This window comes from Spermophilus citellus (genome assembly GCF_964194105.1).
Source record: "Spermophilus citellus genome assembly, chromosome: 3".
In the NCBI taxonomy this organism is placed as follows: domain Eukaryota; kingdom Metazoa; phylum Chordata; class Mammalia; order Rodentia; family Sciuridae; genus Spermophilus; species Spermophilus citellus.
Genome location: NC_138184.1, coordinates 21,398,501 through 21,416,688, shown reverse-complemented (window position 1 = coordinate 21,416,688; position 18,188 = coordinate 21,398,501). Strand labels below are relative to the sequence as shown.

Genomic DNA, 18,188 nt, shown 5'->3' with positions numbered 1-18,188 from the left:
TTTGCCCCATCATGTAAAATCAGTACTAGGAATTCGAGGTGAATCTTTTCTAGCAATAATATAACTTTAAAGGAACAAAATACATGTGCTGTTCAAGTTTTGAAAAGCTTGTGCTTTCTCAAGAGATTTATCTTGTAGCATAAAACTTTTATGTAGATGCAGTTGGTCTTTGCCCCATTTTCTTTCCTGATGCCTATGATGAAGTTGCCCTTTGTCCATGTTTCAAATGATGTTTTCCCTTCTGGCGTCCTTGCTGATGTTTGCAGATGTGAAATGGGTTTTCAAGGCTGCTGCTGCTTTTCCCTTTCAAGTCTGTAGATTTTGTCCCAGTAAGTTTTCATAGTGTCCCTTACTAATGTGTGCATGTGACTCCATGGCTCTTTTCTTTTCCCATCTGTTACACAGGCAGTCATGGCCAACCAAAATCGATGTACCCCAGGACCTTGAGGATGACCTCACGGCTACACCTTTGTCCCATGCGACTGTTCCCCAGTCTCCTGCGCGGGCTGCTGACAATGTCCTTAATGGCCACAGGAGCAAAGGCCTGTGTGATTCAGCGAAGAAAGACGACCTGCAGGAGTTGGCTGGACCAGCACTCTCCACGGTGCCACCCACAACCTTAAAACCCACCGCCAGTGGGCGGAAGTGTCTGTTTAGGGTGGAGGAAGATGAGGAGGAGGATGAAGAGGATAAGAAACCCATGTCCCTCTCAACACAAGTGGTTCTGCGCCGTAAGCCCTCAGTGACCAACCGTCTGACATCTAGGAAGAGTGCTCCTGTCCTCAACCAGATCTTTGAAGAAGGGGAATCCGATGATGAATTCGACATGGATGAGAATCTGCCTCCCAAGTTGAGCAGGTTAAAGATGAACATTGCTTCCCCTGGGACTGTCCACAAACGCTACCACCGGAGGAAAAGTCAGGGCCGGGGCTCCAGTTGCAGTAGTTCAGAAACCAGTGACGATGATTCTGAAAGCCGGAGGCGCCTGGATAAAGATAGCGGGTTCACCTACTCTTGGCACCGCCGGGATAGCAGTGAGGGCCCCCCTGGCAGCGAGGGGGATGGCGGGGGCCAGAGCAAGCCAAGCAATGGCAGTGGAGGGGCGGACAAGGCCAGCCCCAGTGAGAACAATGCTGGTGGGGGCAGCCCCTCCAGTGGCTCTGGTGGCAACCCCACCAACACTTCAGGCAGCACGCGCCGCTGTGCTGGCCCCAGCAACTCCATGCAGCTGGCCTCGCGCAGTGCGGGGGAGCTTGTGGAGAGCCTCAAACTCATGAGCCTCTGCCTTGGCTCCCAGCTTCACGGCAGCACCAAGTACATTATTGATCCCCAGAAGGGCTTGTCGTTTTCCAGTGTGAAGGTCCAGGAAAAGTCCACATGGAAAATGTGCATCAGCTCCACAGGGAACGCAGGGCAGGCCCCCGCAGTGGGCAGTATAAAGTTTTTCTCTGACCACATGGCAGATACCACCACTGAATTGGAACGAATAAAGAACAGGAATCTGAAAAATAACGTGCTCCAGCTACCTCTGTGTGAAAAGACCATCTCTGTGAACATTCAGCGGAACCCTAAGGAGGGGCTGCTGTGTGCCTCCAGCCAGGCCAGCTGCTGCCACGTCATCTGACTGCGGCCCACTGACCACTGGCACACCTCCTGCTCAGAGCCGCAAAGACCGGCTCACTTCACTGTTTCCTTTCTGTTTTACTCTTTGAAAGTGGGTGTTCTGAGCAATTATTTATCACCTTTTCGTTTGTTCTCCTGATGCTGTGACAATGCATGGTCTTTGTGCATGCTGCTAGACTCTCTTCTTTCCCAGCCGAAAAGTCTACTGTGTAATTTTTACATTCATAATTTTAATGTGGATGATCAGGATTCAATTAAAATGTATCTTTGGAACCTAACGTAAATGGAGCACTTAGAAATTTGATGTTCTGCACTTAACCTAGAGAGAGAAAATGCTTTTGTTTCCTTGTTTAAAAAAAAAAAAAAATCTAAATTCCTGTCCTGACCTTCTATGATACGGAAACTCCGTGCTCTGAGGCACACTGTGGTGTCTGAGACAGAACCAAAGCAATAACGTGGTGAAGCCGACAGGCCTGGGTGCGAGCCCATGCTGCCCAGCCGCCCAGGGCCTGTGCAGAGCAGAGGACAGCAAGCATCTGCACTGAGAACCTTAGAACTATGATTTAAACATACCCACACCTGTTTGTCTTAAGCTATAGTGCGAAAAAAAAGTTTGGGCTCTTAAAATTTAACTGAAGAAGATTTTCTTGTTTTTGTAATAGGTGAGATAAAGTACTTAGATTTGTAAGGCAGCTTCCCCTGTAGTGATGAATTACAAGCAGACAATCTTTTGTAATGTGACAAAGTGAATTAATGTCTTAACTCTACTTATAGAGTATATGTCTGTCTAACAGAACAGAAAGATGCTCTGTGTAAATTCCTTCCTGTAGGGCACGCTGCAGGGAATCCTTCAAAATCATATCGATAGAAGAAACTGGAGGGCCTAGTACAGAAGCAGAGGTGCACACACATGTTGGCAAGTCAAAACTCGTATATTAAAACAAGTAAGTTTTGTTTTTTAGGAATTTGTTAACTAGGTTGTCTCTTTTGTTAATTCCATTCCATTCCATCCTTTGGCTCAGCTAGCTATGAAAATTGGCTGATTAAAAATATACATGAAAGGGTAAAATTCACACAGCAAACAAAAATGCACAAAGCCTGCTTTGTAACTCCCCCCGTGTTTCCCTTTGCCTTTCAGCCATTTCCTGCCAAACAATAATCAAAGAACTCTTGCTTTAAACTATTCCTGTATAAAGACTACTTTGACCAGATAATCATCTCTCCTGGCATTCATTCTTGTAGGATGCAATATATTGCAGATTGTGAATTTTAGAAGGAGCCAGATCTATTTTTTCATGCTATGTCCTGGGGCGGTCTTAGAAACAGTGCTTATCAACATTGGTGATAGGATGTGACTGGGCTGTGGGCCCTTCCCCTCCTGTCATGGCTCCAGGTGAGGAACTGAGATGCATCTGGTCATGTACTTGAGAGAGTGGGCAGAGCACCAAAGAGCTGCATTACGTTGGTCATGGTTTCTTCAAGTACTACTCAACTGACTCTGCTACTTTAGGAATAATATATTTTACTCAGAACTCTGAACTTCACAGTATATCTAACTATACTAAGTAAAATTATACTTAAAATGCTTAATTTACTTTCTAGACCTAGGCTAGCTAGATACGTTTTAAGCTACAGCTCTAGTTCATTGTGATATTTATCATTGAAAGCTATGAAAATAGATGTGTGAGTGAAGCCATAGAACATATTTGCTTGAAACTTTTGAGCAGGGATCATATAAAGGGCCAGAAATAAGATGTGTGGTTCACATAGATCGTGAGCGTAACATCTGTATTAAACGTAGGAGAGAAGTTTATAAAGGGCATTGGCAATAAACTCTTTGTTGCAGCTGTTTTCCAAGTAATGTAAATACTTTTTCCTGTGATTATGTATAGCCTTGGAATGGCACCTTTTAACTAACCCACATGTGTTTGGTTTTCAATGGTTTTTTATATTCAGATGTATATATGGTGCTCACTTTAGGATCAGCAGTGTTGACCATTTATGCTGCATAGCTGTATTATAGCCTTATTAGTTATGTGTGGTTGGGTGACCCTCTGGGTATACAGCTGTCTGTCTGAGTGTTGTCTAACTCATTTGTTGATAAGTGAATGATTGTGCATGTGTTGTATGTCATAGTATGTCGTCACATAAAAGGGAGGGAGCGGAAAACCATTACATTAAGATAATATTGGACCAAACTACTTACTTGCGCTAAACAGTTACTTGTACCCCTTAACCTGTCTTCAAAAGTTGCATATAGTTACAGTAGTGTATATTAAATATTGTGGGAAAACAGTTAGTCTTGTATTTTTCTGTATGTGTGTATATACATATAATTATGTACTTCTGGCAATTCTATCTGTATTTAAAGATGTGACAATCTTGACACCGATTTTAAGACTAGCCGTGAGACTGAATTAAAGATGATATCCCTACCAAGTGAAAATTGATGTGTGTTAAGAGGGTACAGAATTATCAACTGATTTGGTCAGTTGCTTCCAATTCTGGTTGATTTTCCTCATTGTGTAAACATTGGCAGGTATGTGACAAATGGGAAAATAACCCAAATAATAAAGTGACATATTGGTGTTCAGCAATATAAACCGTGTCCCATGTTGTTTTTTTTTTTTCTCATGAATGCAGCTTTGTGTTTTCCCAGCCTAGCCCACTTACACCCAGCTTCCCAATATTTCCCTAAATCTGCATCACCAGATGTGCCTCAAAAAATAGTCAAGATGACCATTCTTGCTTTAAACTCAGGACCACCAATACCAAGTGGGTGCTAGGGTTGCCTATTAAACCTTGTTTCTCCATTTGATCTGCTTTCTTTACTTGGCTGACTGGTTACCATGCTCCCTGATAACTGGATAAACTGAAGCAATTAGCACTTCTGCAAGCGCCCACTTTCCTCCTCCCATGTGTGTCGGCATGCTCTGCCCTTCCTCTGTTTGTGTGATTCCAGCATAGACCCTGTCCCCCTGGAATCCACAACTGCTCCAGCCATTCTTTCCTGTCCCTTGTGCCATCAATCTTTGCTTCTCTACTAGACCATTCCTAATAGGAAACAACAAAGCAAACATGACTTTAATCTCCCTCTTAAAATTTGTTATCTCTGTAGCTATTGACACATTTCTCTATTCCTGTCCTCCAGTCAAGCCCATCTGAGCAGATAGACACTTGCGCTGTCACGCCACCAAAACTGCTTTGCCAAAGGTAAACAGTAACCTCTGAATGCTAAGTCTGTGGTCAGTTTAAAAAAAAAAAACATCTTTATTAGCAATAAAAAGGGATAGCATATACAAGAGATGAGTGTGCTATTGTAAACAGAGTCTTTAGAAGATGAATCACAGAGACTTGAATGAAGAACAGGAGGAAGTCACTGGGGATGTGACATAGAAGTGAATTCTAGGCACAGAGACAACAAGTGCAAAGTATTCCTAATACTTGAAAGGGTTAAAGACTGAAGATCCTTCCTCTAGGCCAGGAGTCTACAAACTAAAGCTTTGTCGCTGACAACTCTGTTAATAAAGTTTTATTGGAACACACAAACCAGCTTTATTGAAGTAGAATTCACATATCACAGAATTTGCCAGTTTAAATTATACACTTGAGTGGGTTTGAGAACACTCACTGATTTTATGCAACCATTACCATAATCCTGCAGTCTTTTAGTACACCTGCTCCTCAACTGCTGAGCTGGGATGATCCAAGCTTCACTTTTCCCTTCTCTGCACTCAGTCTTGAGCTTATTCAGGCTAACACCTATATGCTAACAGAACCCCCAAAATATACTTAGTCCAGATCTTTCTCAACACCAAAATTCAACTATCCATTTGCTCTACTTGGATGTGTCTAATAAGTATCTCGGTATTCACAGGCCCAAAGCCCTTGGTCATCACTCTGAAATTCTTCATCACCCAGTGTTCTTCAGCTCATTAAATGGCACCTCCAAACCTTTATTTGTTTTCAACCAGTGAAAAGTCTTGGTGTCATTCTACACTCGTTATCTCAACATCCAATCCATGAGCAAATCTTATTTGCCATTTAAAAGTTGAACCTCATTGCCTCCACTGACACCATTTGTCCTTGACCATCATCACACATGGACAACTATATCTCTTACAGAACTTCTCTGTTTTTGCCCTTCCCTTTCTGTTATCTGTTATCTGTTCTCCACTCAGCAGTACAAATGATTATTTAAAAAAATAAATCATGATAACATAAGTTTTGAAAGGTGTTTAATTTTCCAAATAATCAGGGATTCTCTATGCAAGTTTCTGTTACTTCTAATTCTGCTTTCGTCAGATTTTTTTTTTTTTTTTTTTTTAAGAATTTAAGTCTTTTGGGCTGGGGTTGTGGCTCAGAGGTAGAGTCCTCACCTACCATGCGTGAGGCACTGGGTTCGATCATCAGCACCACATAAAAATAAAGATATTGTGTCCACCTATAACTAAAAAATAAATGTTAAAAAAAGAATTTAAGTCTTTTGAAATGTTATGAAACTTATTTTGTGGTGCACCATATGGCTATCTTGGTGAATGTTTTGTGAATTCTGGGCAAGTGCTATTGTATCTTCCACTCATGCCGTTTAGTTCCAAGTTGGTAATGTTCAGGTTGTCTATATTTTGACTGATTCGCTACCTCATCATTTCAGTTCTTGAGAGAGGAGTGTTAAAACATTCAACTATTTCTCCTTTTTGTTCTATCAGTCTTATTTCATAAAATTTGAAACCCTGTTAATACACATTTAATGTGATGTCCTTTTGAAGAATTGGCCCCTTTCATCAATTGTATGGAGTCTTATGGTTCAGTGGTAGAGCACTTGCTTAGCATGTGTGAGGCCCTGGGTTCAATTCTCAGCACCACATATAAATAAATGAATGAAATAAAGGTCCATCAACTGCTAAAATAAATAAGTGTATATATGTGTGTGTGTGTGTGTGTGTGTGTGTATAGAGAGTGAGTCTTTCTTTTATCCCTGGCAAATTATTTGTTCTGTGAGCTACTTTACCTGATACTGATATAGCCACTTCAACTTCCTTTTGACTTTTTTTTCCACATATTTACCTTTACCTTCTATCTTTAAAATTGTTTTTTTTTTATTAAGATAGCATAGAGTTGGCATTTGGTTTTTTATCTACTTTACAAATCTTTGCCTTTTATTGAAGTGTTTAGACCAATTGTGTTTACTGTAATTATCAAATAGTTGAATTTAAACCTATGCATCTCTTTAGTTGTTTTCTATTTATTTCATCTGCTCTTTCTTTTCCTTAACTGAGTACTCTCCCCACCCACCCATTTAATCTGCACTATTGGCTGTACCATTTTTCTTTTCTTTTTTTAAAAGAAATTGCTGTAGTAGGATTGAATATGTATATAAATAAATAAAAATAAATAAATAAATATATATATATATATATATATATATATATATATATATATATATATATATATATATATTTAGGGCAGGTACCAAAGATTGATCTCAGGGGCACTTGACCACTGAGCAACATTCCTCAGCCCTATTTTGTATTTTATTTAGAGACAGGGTCTCACTGAGTTGTTTAGTGCCTCGCTTTTTGCCAATGCTGGCTTTGAATTCACGATCATCCTGCCTCAGCCTCCCAAGCCACTGGGATTACAGACGTGTTCCACCATGCCTGGAGACAATATCTATCTTAATGTATCACAGTGTGTCTTAAAATAATCTTTGTGTAGAATGTAAAAACCCTACAACTGTAGATGCTTCCATTTCCTTCTGCTGTTCCTTGTACTATCATTTTATCTTTACATATGTATACATATTTTTATTTTAATAATTTTCAAGAGCTTCAACATGGGGGAAGCATTTTACTTATTATCATTTCTAGCATGCTTCATTTCTGTGTAGGTCCACATCTTGGAATTTTCTTCTGCCTTTAGAACATTATTAAACATTTTTATGGTGCAGTTCTGCTGGCAATACGATCTGCCAGCTTTTGCTCAGATGAAAAAAAACATACGTTCACTTTATTTGTGAAGGATATTTTTATTGGGTATAAAATTCTAGGTTGACCTTTTATTCTAGTGCTGGACATGGTGAATTTTATATTGTTGTTGAAAGTTGCATTTTGTTGTATTCAGGAAGAGTTTCGGGTTTCGTACACGTTACTTGAAATAAGTTGGATCCTTTTGGGTCTTGTCTTTAAACTGTTGGAGCAGTTCAGAGTAGCCTTTAGGACTAATTTGGCCCACTACTGAGGCAATACCTCTCTAAAGATTTTCTTTTTTTAAACCTGTAAAGATTCTCCTACTGTCTAAGATCCTCCCACCTATGGCTGGAACACAAACTGTGCCCAGCCTTACCTAAGTGCTGAGTATGGTTCAGCCAACTGCTTTCCTGTAGTATGTTCTTCAGCCTCAGCTAGTTTTCTTACGTAGAATGCTGACCAATAGGAAACCAGAGATGAGATTTTTGGAGCTGACTCACTCTGCAGCGCCCTCCTCTGTGGCTACTGTGTCCTGCAGGTTTTATCTACATCAGTTTTTCTGAAGCAAACTTGGTCTGTTCCACTCAGCAAATCCACCTGGCTTTATGGGGGCTGCCCGCCCCTGTCTTCTGGCAGCTGCCTTCAGGCAGGAGCTTGGGGCCCCAGAGTGCACATTTGTTTCCCTGCTCTCAGGGCGACAGTCCTATGTGATCTGTCACCCAGTGTCTGAAAACTAAGGCTTCAAAATATATTATTTGGTTTTCTATTAAGGGTCAGAGGGCCAGTTAGGTTCCTCTGATTCCATCATGGCCAGAAACACAAGTCTAAATCATAGGTCACTTCCCTGCTCTGGCTACGGTGACCTGTCAGTCCTTAAACAGGCCCATCCTGATGCAGGCTTGGCTGGGCCCCTGGGGTAGCTTGCAAGCACCTCACCTTTGACTCGTGGAGAGCTGGGATAATCAGCTCTCCTCACCTGTCCCTGGTCACCAGAATGACCCTCTCATTGGGAAGGAAGGGTGCTCCCAGGCTGAAGGCAGAAGCTTGAGGACACAGTTGCCCTGGTGAGGGGCCAAGCCCTTCCTCCAGGTCCTGCAGGTCCCTGGAGGTTGATAGGTGCCCTTCTCCTCAAGTCCCTTTTGGGCAGGGCATGGAGGCTTGGGGGGAGGGCAGGACATAGACACCTGAAGGGAGGGCAGGGCCACATCATCTGGTGTTGGCTGAGGCACCGCATCGGGCACTGTTCTTGTAGAACCCAGGGGTTCAGAAAAAGTGGGGACCAGCTGGGACTCCATGACCCTTGACCTGTGGCCTCTGACCTTTCTCCTGGCTATCAGCTTCCTGCTGGGAGAAGGCAGAGGCTGGGGACTGAGGCCTCAGGGGCTGGGGAAGGGAGGCTGCAGGCAGAGGGGCCATTGAGGGTGGCAAGCATCCTCTTGGCAGGTGGCGAAGGACAGGTGGGTGGCTAGGGTTGTGGAGAGTGTGCCACGCTGTCATGAGGACTGTGGGTTACTCAAGCCTATGTGTCTCAAGTTCCTAAGACAAGGATAGGGGGAGGGAGCGTGAGTGCCATGAGCCCCTGGCCACAGAGTCGCGGATCCCTGGACACTTGCCCCTTGTTTCCTCCTAGAAGCTATTAACAGGAAGCTCTGTTCTGTCTGAGCTTCTGAGCTGCCAATGGGGGTGTGTGTGACTGTGGCCACGGGGAGGGGGAGAGAGGCCCCCTGGCAGAGACCCCCAACAAACCCAGAGACTGTTGGCAGAGGCCCTGCCTGACCTGGGGGCACCCAATGTCCTCTGGCATGGTTCTTCAGTGGCCTGGAGAGGAGGACAGGCCTCCTTCGTGGTGTGAGTGCTCCCCCGGGAGGTGCTCAGGGTGTGGGTGGCACAGATGAACATCTGAGAAGACTGAGCTGGGGACTGACTTGGGCCTGAGGCCAACCCTGCTGGGGTCAAGTTTCACCAACAACCTGTGAGACTTGGCAAGTCCGCATCTCAGGGCCCATGGGAGGTGAGTGCAGGGTGAGGGTGACAGGGAGGAATCTTGGCTGCTCTCCCTGCCGTGCAGAGAGCTGAGCTCCAGGCATGGCCACTGTGAGGTGGGGTGGTGTCTGGGCAGAGGAGCCAGTGGGGCCCTGGAGCTCCCGGCCCTCAGGAGCCCTGGGTGTGCAAAGCAGGGTGGCTGGGGAGGCAGTTGGTCCCAGAGGCGTTTCCACCTAACGGGGGCTGCATTTGCAGGGAGCCGTGTCACAGCGGTGGGAAGCAGGGACAGCAGGACGGGCTTGTGCAACGAGAATCAAGCCCATGTGCCTCCCTTGGGCCTGGGCTCTCCCTGGGTGGCTCTTTTCCCATGACCTGCACCACAGTGTCCCTCCCACTGCCCTCTGCAAAACCTGCGGGGAAGGCCCTGGACTGGGGTCCCTCTCATGTCCCACAGTGTGGGCAGATCCTCCCCACTCTGGGCCTCAGGCACCCTCAGTGCGGGGTTTGGACTTGGGTTCCGGAGCCTCTTCCAGCCCTGCGCCCGCCTGATCTATCCAGGGCTGCCGCCGTCATCCTGTGCCTTTTCCTAATCAGGGTCGGGCGGGTGTCCCGGGTTCTGGGTTGTCATCTGTACTTGGGGAGCAGGTGTCTCAGCTCTTGGCTACTCTGTGGAGGGAGGTGGACCGTGAACAATCTGTGGTGGCATCCTCAGGGGTCAGGAGGAGCAGAGGGTGTGGTTCACTGCAGGGGATTAAGATGGCACAGCTGGAGTGGTCTGGGGGCACCCGCCATGGCTTGCAGGTCAGCGGTGTGGCTGAGGTTTGAGGGCTGTGATGAGGCAGGATGAAGTGAGGCCAGGAGGCAGGTGAGGCGAGGGGCTCTGGGTGGAGAAGCTGAGCAAAGGGAACAGGAGGTGGCCCAGCACCAACCTGCACATCGTCCTCAATTCAGCTGAGGACTGCAGCACATGCAGCATTGACGTTGCCCCATCCCGACTCTTCAACTGTGCCACAGAACTGCTGAGCACCTGCCACGGGCTAAATGCCACCTGTACTGAGTGTGGGTGACGCAAAGATACCAAGAACTGGCCATTACTCCAGTCCTCTGGAAGCCTAGAGCTTCCAATGCAGCCTCTCCTTCCCACCAGCTTCCCTCTCCACAGCCTGCCTGGTTCCCATGTCCACCATCTCTCATGGCCTTGTGCCCAGGGTTGTCCCAGTGCAGGCTCCTGGTTCTGCTTAGGCTTAGGTAGGTGGTGCCAAGGGGAGGAGGGAGGCTCCTGGGAACAGCCCTGAGTGCAGGATACCAGAGGCCCAGCCTGGGGGGAGGCTGCAGCTGTGACCATAGCTCCCAGATGAGCTGTCAGGTTATCATCTGGGTGCTCTGGACCCATTGCTGTACAACCAGCTGCATCCACGTGACTGGTACCCAAAGCTGGGCCCTGGTGCAGACCAGGGGCTGGGGTCAAGGACCCACTTGAACTCTCTCCTTTCCCGGTGGTTACAGGTACCCAGGCTGGGACAGGAGGATCTTGGGGTCATAGGGCTCAGACATATATTGATGACAGCCATTCACTGGCTTCTTAAAACATGAGCCTGATCCAGAAAGTTCTGTCAAACACTAAACTAGCACTGAAAAACTAGGTTCTGAAGAGCCTCATCCCAGCAAGGGAAGGGACAAGATCACTTAAAGTGTCCCTGCTGGAAAATATCAGTCTGGGAGGACCCAGCCAAGCCAGCAGGGCAGCAGGCAGGGACAGAGCTAGGGCTTCCAGAACAAGTAATGCTGGAATCAGCTTGAAGGGAGGAGGGAATCGAGGGAGCCGGACCCCATCACCCAGGAAGCACGTCATCCCCTCCCTGTTCTCCCCTCTTCTCCAGGTGGGTTGGGGATCTGTGGCTTCCTGACTCCAAGCACCGAGGGTCTGCAGTTTTGGCTCTGAGGCAGCAGTGTGGAGGGGAGGGGTTGCCTGAGCCGCCTGCTTCATGAGGCAGGATGGCGGAAGCCAGGCCCTCCCTCACAGGGTGGTCCTCGGCCACAGGAGGCACGGCTTATGTGTCTGGAGGGCCACACTCCTGTGGGACTCCAGGTGGGACTCTTGTGCCTGTGAATAACGGGCAGCCCTGTGCACACAGCCAGGGAGAAGACAGCACCACCGGACAAGGACGTCTCCTCCGCTGTAGGTTCAAGGCCCATGCCAGGGTGCCAGAAGTGGCAGCTGGCCCCTGGCCTGGCACTGTATGCATACTGTACACACAAAAACAGCCCCTGGGCCTTAGTGGGCTCCTTCGGGGGCCAGCACCAGCTCCCCAGGCCTGGCCCTGGCTGCAAGCTCAGGCCCGGCCTCCACCTTGCCCACCTCTCACCACTCTACCTTTAAGGACCTGACCCAGGTCTAGTTTCAGGATAGAGCAGGTCAGGCCATTTCTGTCCCTGTCTGGGAAGGGAAGTAGGAGTCAGAGGGCAGGCTGCCTTTAATAGCTCAGTTCTATGGTTTTTTTGACAAAGGGTCTGTTAACATATTGCAAAACAGAATCAGGAAGGAGGCCTGGGAGTAGGAAACACACCCCTCTCTCAACTGATGCTCGGCAGGACCAGATGCACGGCTAGGATCAGCTGGGTAGGCACATGCCTCAACCCAGTGCCCTGCCACAGGTCCCGGTGGGGTCATGAGTGACTGGCACTCACTGTGAGGGTCACTGGAGGGCTGGTGACTCAGCTGTGGCGAGGCTCAAGGGCAACAGTGGCTCTGCAGCAGAGTGAGGCAGCTGGACAGGCATGTGGGGCCAAGAAAGGGGCAGGGCGGGCAGGGCCAAGGGTCCTGGCTGCCCTTTGCTACCCCTGAGCCAGGGCACTGCAGCGTGAGGGCCTGCCACATGGGAGCCACTCCACGTGGCCAAGCAGTGGGTCTGGGTTCATGTGCCCGGTGCTGCTTGGGTACCCTCCGGCAGGTGTCTCCCAACGCAGGCCTCGGTGGACGGGGCAGCCGGGTGTGCTGGGCGCTCAGGCTGCCTTCTCTTTTATATCTTCCCTTGGTTCCTCCTTCAGGTTCTCAGCCACGAGCTTCATTTGCTGTTGAGAGAACACAGGACACGGGATGAGCCACACAAGCCTAAGTGGAGGCCCCTATGTGGTGGCAGACGCCCCTGCTCTCCGTGGAGGCCCAGGCAGTGACTTCAAACCCTGGGGAAGAGATGACCCTGACGCTGCCCATGGCCTCCTGCAAGTCCCTGGGTCTGGCTCTGAAGAGAAAGGGGACAAAGGCTGTGTTGCACAAGCCCTGGGGCAGCAGGGACTTTCAGGTCATGTTCTCTTCCCTGCATGACGTGGAGGGACAGGCCCAGGAGAGGACAGGCACTGACATGGGCCAAGTCCTCTCCCTTCCCCACAAGCTGAGTGACCTCGGCAGCTGGACCTTGCTGAGTCTGTTTCCGCAGTGACAGCAACACGGTGCACACGAAAGCCCTGGTCCAGAGCAGTGGCTCCAAGGCATCAGACACTCTACCAGTCCTTTGTCCCTCCCGCCACAGAACCACCTTGCACCCCCGTCTGGCTACATCCTCACTGGGAACACCTTGAGTCATTCCCCGAGGGTGAGGCCAGGAAGAAGGTGCTCCCCTGGCCAGCAAGATGGGAGCCTGGCAGGGAGGAGTCAGAGGAAGGAGCCATGGGTGGTCATGTGGCTCCCCACACCCCACCTCCTCCCACGCAGGTCCAAGCCACCTCTGTCCTGCAGGTGCTAGAAAACAGGGCCACAGCTCTGCCCCACTTCTTGCATAAATATGCAAGTACTTTGGAATTTGGCTTAAAATATACTTAAAATACACTCAGATTTTTTAAAAAAACATTTTTTTTAGTTGTAACTAGACACAATACCTTTATTTTATTTTATTTATTTTTATGTGGTACTGAGGATCGAACCCAGCACCTCCCACATGCTAGGTGAGCGCTCTACCGCTGAGCCCCAGCCCCAGCCCCAGCCCCCACACTCAGATTTTTGATAACAGAAAAAATCAGAGCACAAAACCTGCTGGTGCCAGGTTCCAGGCTGCTGCTATTGGGAGTCTCATAGGCAACACTGGGGACAATGCCATGCTCCCTTTCAGGGAGAGGAGACTCTTTGACAGACCATAAAGAAAAGCCTGTCTTCTGCGTCAGGCTGATTTCCCCTGGAAGGATCCTTCAGGTCTGTCCCTCTCAGGAGAGCCCACTTGCTCCCCACAGTTCCCATCCTTTCTGTGCCTGGTCTGTCCTCCAAGGGCAGCTCGGAAACAGACTCTGGTGCTGACTCCTCCTTGGGCTGGGGCACTCCTGGCCCTGTTCATCCACATCTAAGCAGACTAGGGTGCTTTTGATGGGGAGTAGAGCCAGGTAGAGCATGGTGACTAGGTGACCAGTGGGGGACGTTTTCACTCATCAGTGCCCTGGAGCAGGGGTAGACACAGGAGTAAACACTGGTTGGGGGCAGGCCTTCCCCAGTGGCGCACAGTTGCAATGTTTCTGTAACTTCTGGCCCAACGGGGTGATGAAGACAGTTTGATTTAGTTACTGCTATACCTAGTGTGTCTCTCCAGAGGTGATTTCCTGCATCTGTCCTTGGCCACCACAGACACTGCAGGGCCTCACACAAGCATGCTGTGCCTGTCAGCTGCAGAGATAAAATGTCCCCACAAAGGAAACTGTAATGTGTCAGTCAAGGTTCACTGCAGACTATTCAAGCTGGTATCATTTAATACCTATAAAACTTTTAAAATATCTTTATGACAGAGAGAAAGAAGACAGAATGAATGAGACTCTGTTTCCTGATTGACATGTAACCATAAGAAATTAAAGGCCAAATAGATAAAAAGCAGAACAATAATGAGGATCACATACACCCCAGCTTGTCACAGAATCTTGAAGCCACATTTCCATGGCATTTGACATGGAGAAGAAAATCAAAATGGGTGCATCTGAGACTCCTCTCCAGGTGCAAACTACTCCCTTACTTATGTGGGAGGCCTGAGCCATTAGGTGACAGAACAGTAGTATCTGGTGAATATCCTGGGAGGGGACCTTTGGAAGGAGCAAGGTCTCACAGAAGCCAGGCAGATGGGCCTTCTTCCCTGAAAGACAAGCCCTAACTGACCTTTGTCTCGTTTTGGGAGCTACCCATCTGTGTCTCCATTTGTCCTTAAAATTAAAATGCCCACGGGGGGCGCCTCCCAGGGACCACAGCCCTTCTCTCCGATCCAAGTTCAGGGCTTCCTCCAGGCCCCAGGAACACGCCCAGAACCTGCTCCCCCTGCAGTGCCTGCCCTGCTCAGGGCATTTCTAAGATGTCCATGAGGTCACAGGATCATCTACACTGCAAAGATAGGAAGGGTGCCTGGTCTGTCCTCCAGACCTCTCCTGATGCTGACCAGGTGGCTCAGGTGACACTTCTGTCTTCCCTTCACATGTACTAGAGTAAGGTCACAAGTGACCGAGCCTAATGGCCTAGTCATTAGGACTAAACCCTAATTTCCCTGTGTGGCTGGTCCCTCAGGGTTTGATCTGCCTCAGTGGAGCTTTGGGACTCCCAAAGTTGGGCTGGAGCCAAGGACATCTCAAGGTCAGCTTGGCCAGAGGAAGCGGGTGGGGACCAGAAGGCTATGCTCCCTGGGCCACTGCAGTGCAGTGACCGGTCAGGCACTTCCTCCCGGGAGTGCTCCACCCCGCCTGGGGCTCACTCAGGTCTTTGGCTTCTTCTCTTCAGCAACACTGGCCGCAGAGTGGGACTGACAGGGAGGGAGGGAGCAACATCATGCCCTTTAAAAAATACCTGGCTTCTTTAGGGACACTTAAATTAAAACTTTCATAAAAACACAGGGAAGTTAATGGAGCTGACCTTTTCCCTACAAAAGAGTAACAGAATGAAGAGCGAGAATGGGATTTTTCTGCAACTTGTGACTCATTAAAACATTCACACACCAAAATTACTCTTTAAGGAGCACAGGCTGATTTTTTTGCATCATTATTCGTAATGATTATAATAGGCACCTAATCATTAAGTGGGTCCGCCAAAGGCACAGCTTAACGTGGGGAAGGATGTATAATCAAACCCCCTTTCCCCTCTGGGGAACACAGCAAGATTTTCTGAGTCTGGACCCCACAGACCTCAGTTGGTCCCTTTGGCTTCTCAAACTTGTAGCTGAGACTCTCCTTGGCCACACCCACAATGAACTTTAGGATTCTTCTATTCTTAGCACTCAGGAAATCACGACCAACTGATTACACCTATTGCCCAACCAGAAGCCTATTAGCAACTCCTCCACCACCCCTGCCCCCCAAACCACCGAAGAGTGATCTGAGCAACCTTGGCTGAAGGATGGGAAACCATTGGTTCCTGGGTTCCCATGCCCTGGTGGCCTCCCAGGCTCCCATACCCTCTCAATGCAGAACACAGTGGCCAGGATGGAGCCAGGCTGTGGGCCCCACCCATCCTGCCTCAGCAGCTGACACAGGAAGGGGTGCTGGGTGAGCTCATTGGCAGCACTGGCTCCCCTGAGTTCTTGCAGCCTCAGGGTGCGGGCCTGGTGACAAGCTCGACTTAACTGGTCTGCAGTGTGGCCCAGGCATGGGACTTCAGAAAGCTCAAGGTGATTGTAATGTGCAGCTGAGGTGGAGAAAGGAAGCTGTGGCTCCCAGGACACAAGGAGCAGAGGGGCAGAGGACGGGCAGCAGGTGCTGAGGGAGTCATGCCTGCCATCCCTCGGCAGGGGCTGCTTCATTTCAACACTTGGCCAAAGTACTTTCTGGCAAACAAAGGCACTAGTGCTCTTATCTCCCTTCCCACCCGACCATGCCCCCCATCCTCCATCTGGCTTCAGCTTCTCAGAGCCCCAGAACCTCAAACTCCCTCAAGGCCTGCTGCCTCTCCCTGATTTTGGGTCTACTGTTGGGTCTGGCCCTTTCCACCTGCCAAGAACTCCCTTCCCTCCATCTGTGCTGAAACCACATCCCAGATTCTTCTAGATTCTTTGTCCCAAAGAAGCCCAAGTGTGACCCACACATGCTGCTCTGAAGGGTTTCCATTCTACTTTGGACTAAAATTCACCCTCCCCGACTTCTCATGCCTCTCCCTGACAGCCCTGCACTCCAGCCGTGCAGCCCCAGGGCTCCACTGGCAGGTTCCTCCCTGCCACTCAGTCCTAAACCTATCTCTCCCCATGGGTCACCTGTCACCATCACACCCCTCTATTTTAATTCCTGTGCTTCATTCACACCATCCGTTTTTTCATTGTTTACATATATATTTTTTTGTTTTCCTGTTTTTTAGGACCCAGGACTAGATCCCAGGCCTGCAGCAGTGCTGGGCACCAAGTTGGGGCTCAGTCAGGACTTGTGGGGAGTGACCAGCCCAGCGACTGACCCACAGGGGCAGCCAGAGATGCCAAGTCAGCCGAAGATCTCAGCATCGTTACGACCAACAGGGGAAGCCTCCTTTCTCCTGTGGACGTAAATAAGAAATACTCAAGTTCTTGAAGTTGGTGTCACTCTCGTATGTTTGTCACATGTGTGGGATGGCAGAAAATACAGCAAAGCTTGGGCTTTATGTCAGAAGTGCCAGAGCTTCAGAGTTTCCCACAGTTCCCTGCCCTGGTAACAGTGGTGCGGATGTGGGCCCTGGCCAGTAAGGTTCTGGCTCAGTGGGCACAACAGGCATCTTTGGAGTTTCCACCATGCCCTTCAGGTGAGGCTCTGGTGAAGCTGGTCTGCATCTACTGCAGGGTGGGAGGAAAGGAGGAAACAGGGCCACCAGGAAGGCTGCCTGATTGTCAGCCCGCTCTCAGCAGCAACTAAGCCTCCTCCAAGAGAATCCAGCTTCACTCCAAAAGGGCCGCCACTCACCAGCAGTGTGGTGCAGGCTGCACCCTTCAGTACCTTGTGGGCTGACCCTGAGGAAGGCAGAGTCAATTCAAGCAAAAACAAACAAGAACATTTTTTTTTCAGATATCTGCTTCTCAAATAATCTTTTTTGGGGGGATGGGGCACTTAACAACTGAGCCAAATCCCCAACCCTTTTTTATATTTTATTTAGAGAGAGGGTCTCACAGATTTGCTTAGGGCCTCACTAAGTTGGTGAGGCTGGCTTTGAATTCACAATCCTCCTGCCTCAGCCTCCTAAGCTGCTGGGATTACAGGCATGTGCCACCATGCCCGGCTCAAATAATCTTTTAAGCTCTGCTTTATCTATACATTTGGGTTTCAGAACAAAATTTCCAAAAGCAAAAAGTAAAGATGCTTTGAAAGAAAACTTCACAGATATTTTGAGATGGCAAGTCCCCTCCAGGAGAGTGAGGAGCCTGCAGTAGCTAGAGGCTCACTTCCCTGGGCAAATGCTCATCCTGATGCTCCTGGTTTTACAGGGAGCCCACTGTATCTGATGAACTACAGCCAATTCTCAAACCTGGGCTGTGGACATCATTATATGCCTGCCATGAATTCCACAGGTGGCTGAAAAGAACTGGATGCTAACACCAAATGCCAAAGCAAAATGGGGGAGAGATCTCTGGAGTAGCCTGGGGACATCCACCAACGGGACAACAGAGCAGTGACCGGAGGCCTGGCCGGGAGCAGTGCTTTAACCCT

General features: G+C 48.6%; 2 protein-coding genes across 10 annotated transcripts in view; one reads left to right on the top strand and one right to left on the bottom strand.

The window, feature by feature from the left end:
- The window catches only part of SNRK (SNF related kinase), a 47,847-nt gene extending 43,621 nt beyond the window's left edge, over window positions 1–4,226 (top strand). For all 8 annotated transcript variants that reach the window (XM_081283952.1, XM_081283950.1, XM_081283955.1 and 5 more), the window contains one exon: window positions 406–4,226. In XM_081283952.1, coding sequence (XP_081140078.1) covers window positions 406–1,624 — 1,219 coding nt within the window. In that variant the 3' untranslated portion in view covers window positions 1,625–4,226. The remainder of the gene's footprint in view (window positions 1–405) is intronic.
- Window positions 4,227–12,031: 7,805 nt separating this feature from the next.
- Window positions 12,032–18,188, bottom strand: part of ANO10 (anoctamin 10) — a 178,789-nt gene continuing 172,632 nt past the window's right edge. For both annotated transcript variants that reach the window (XM_081288047.1, XM_081288049.1), the window contains exon 13: window positions 12,032–12,647. In XM_081288047.1, the coding sequence (XP_081144173.1) occupies window positions 12,579–12,647 (69 nt within the window). In that variant the 3' untranslated portion in view covers window positions 12,032–12,578. The remainder of the gene's footprint in view (window positions 12,648–18,188) is intronic.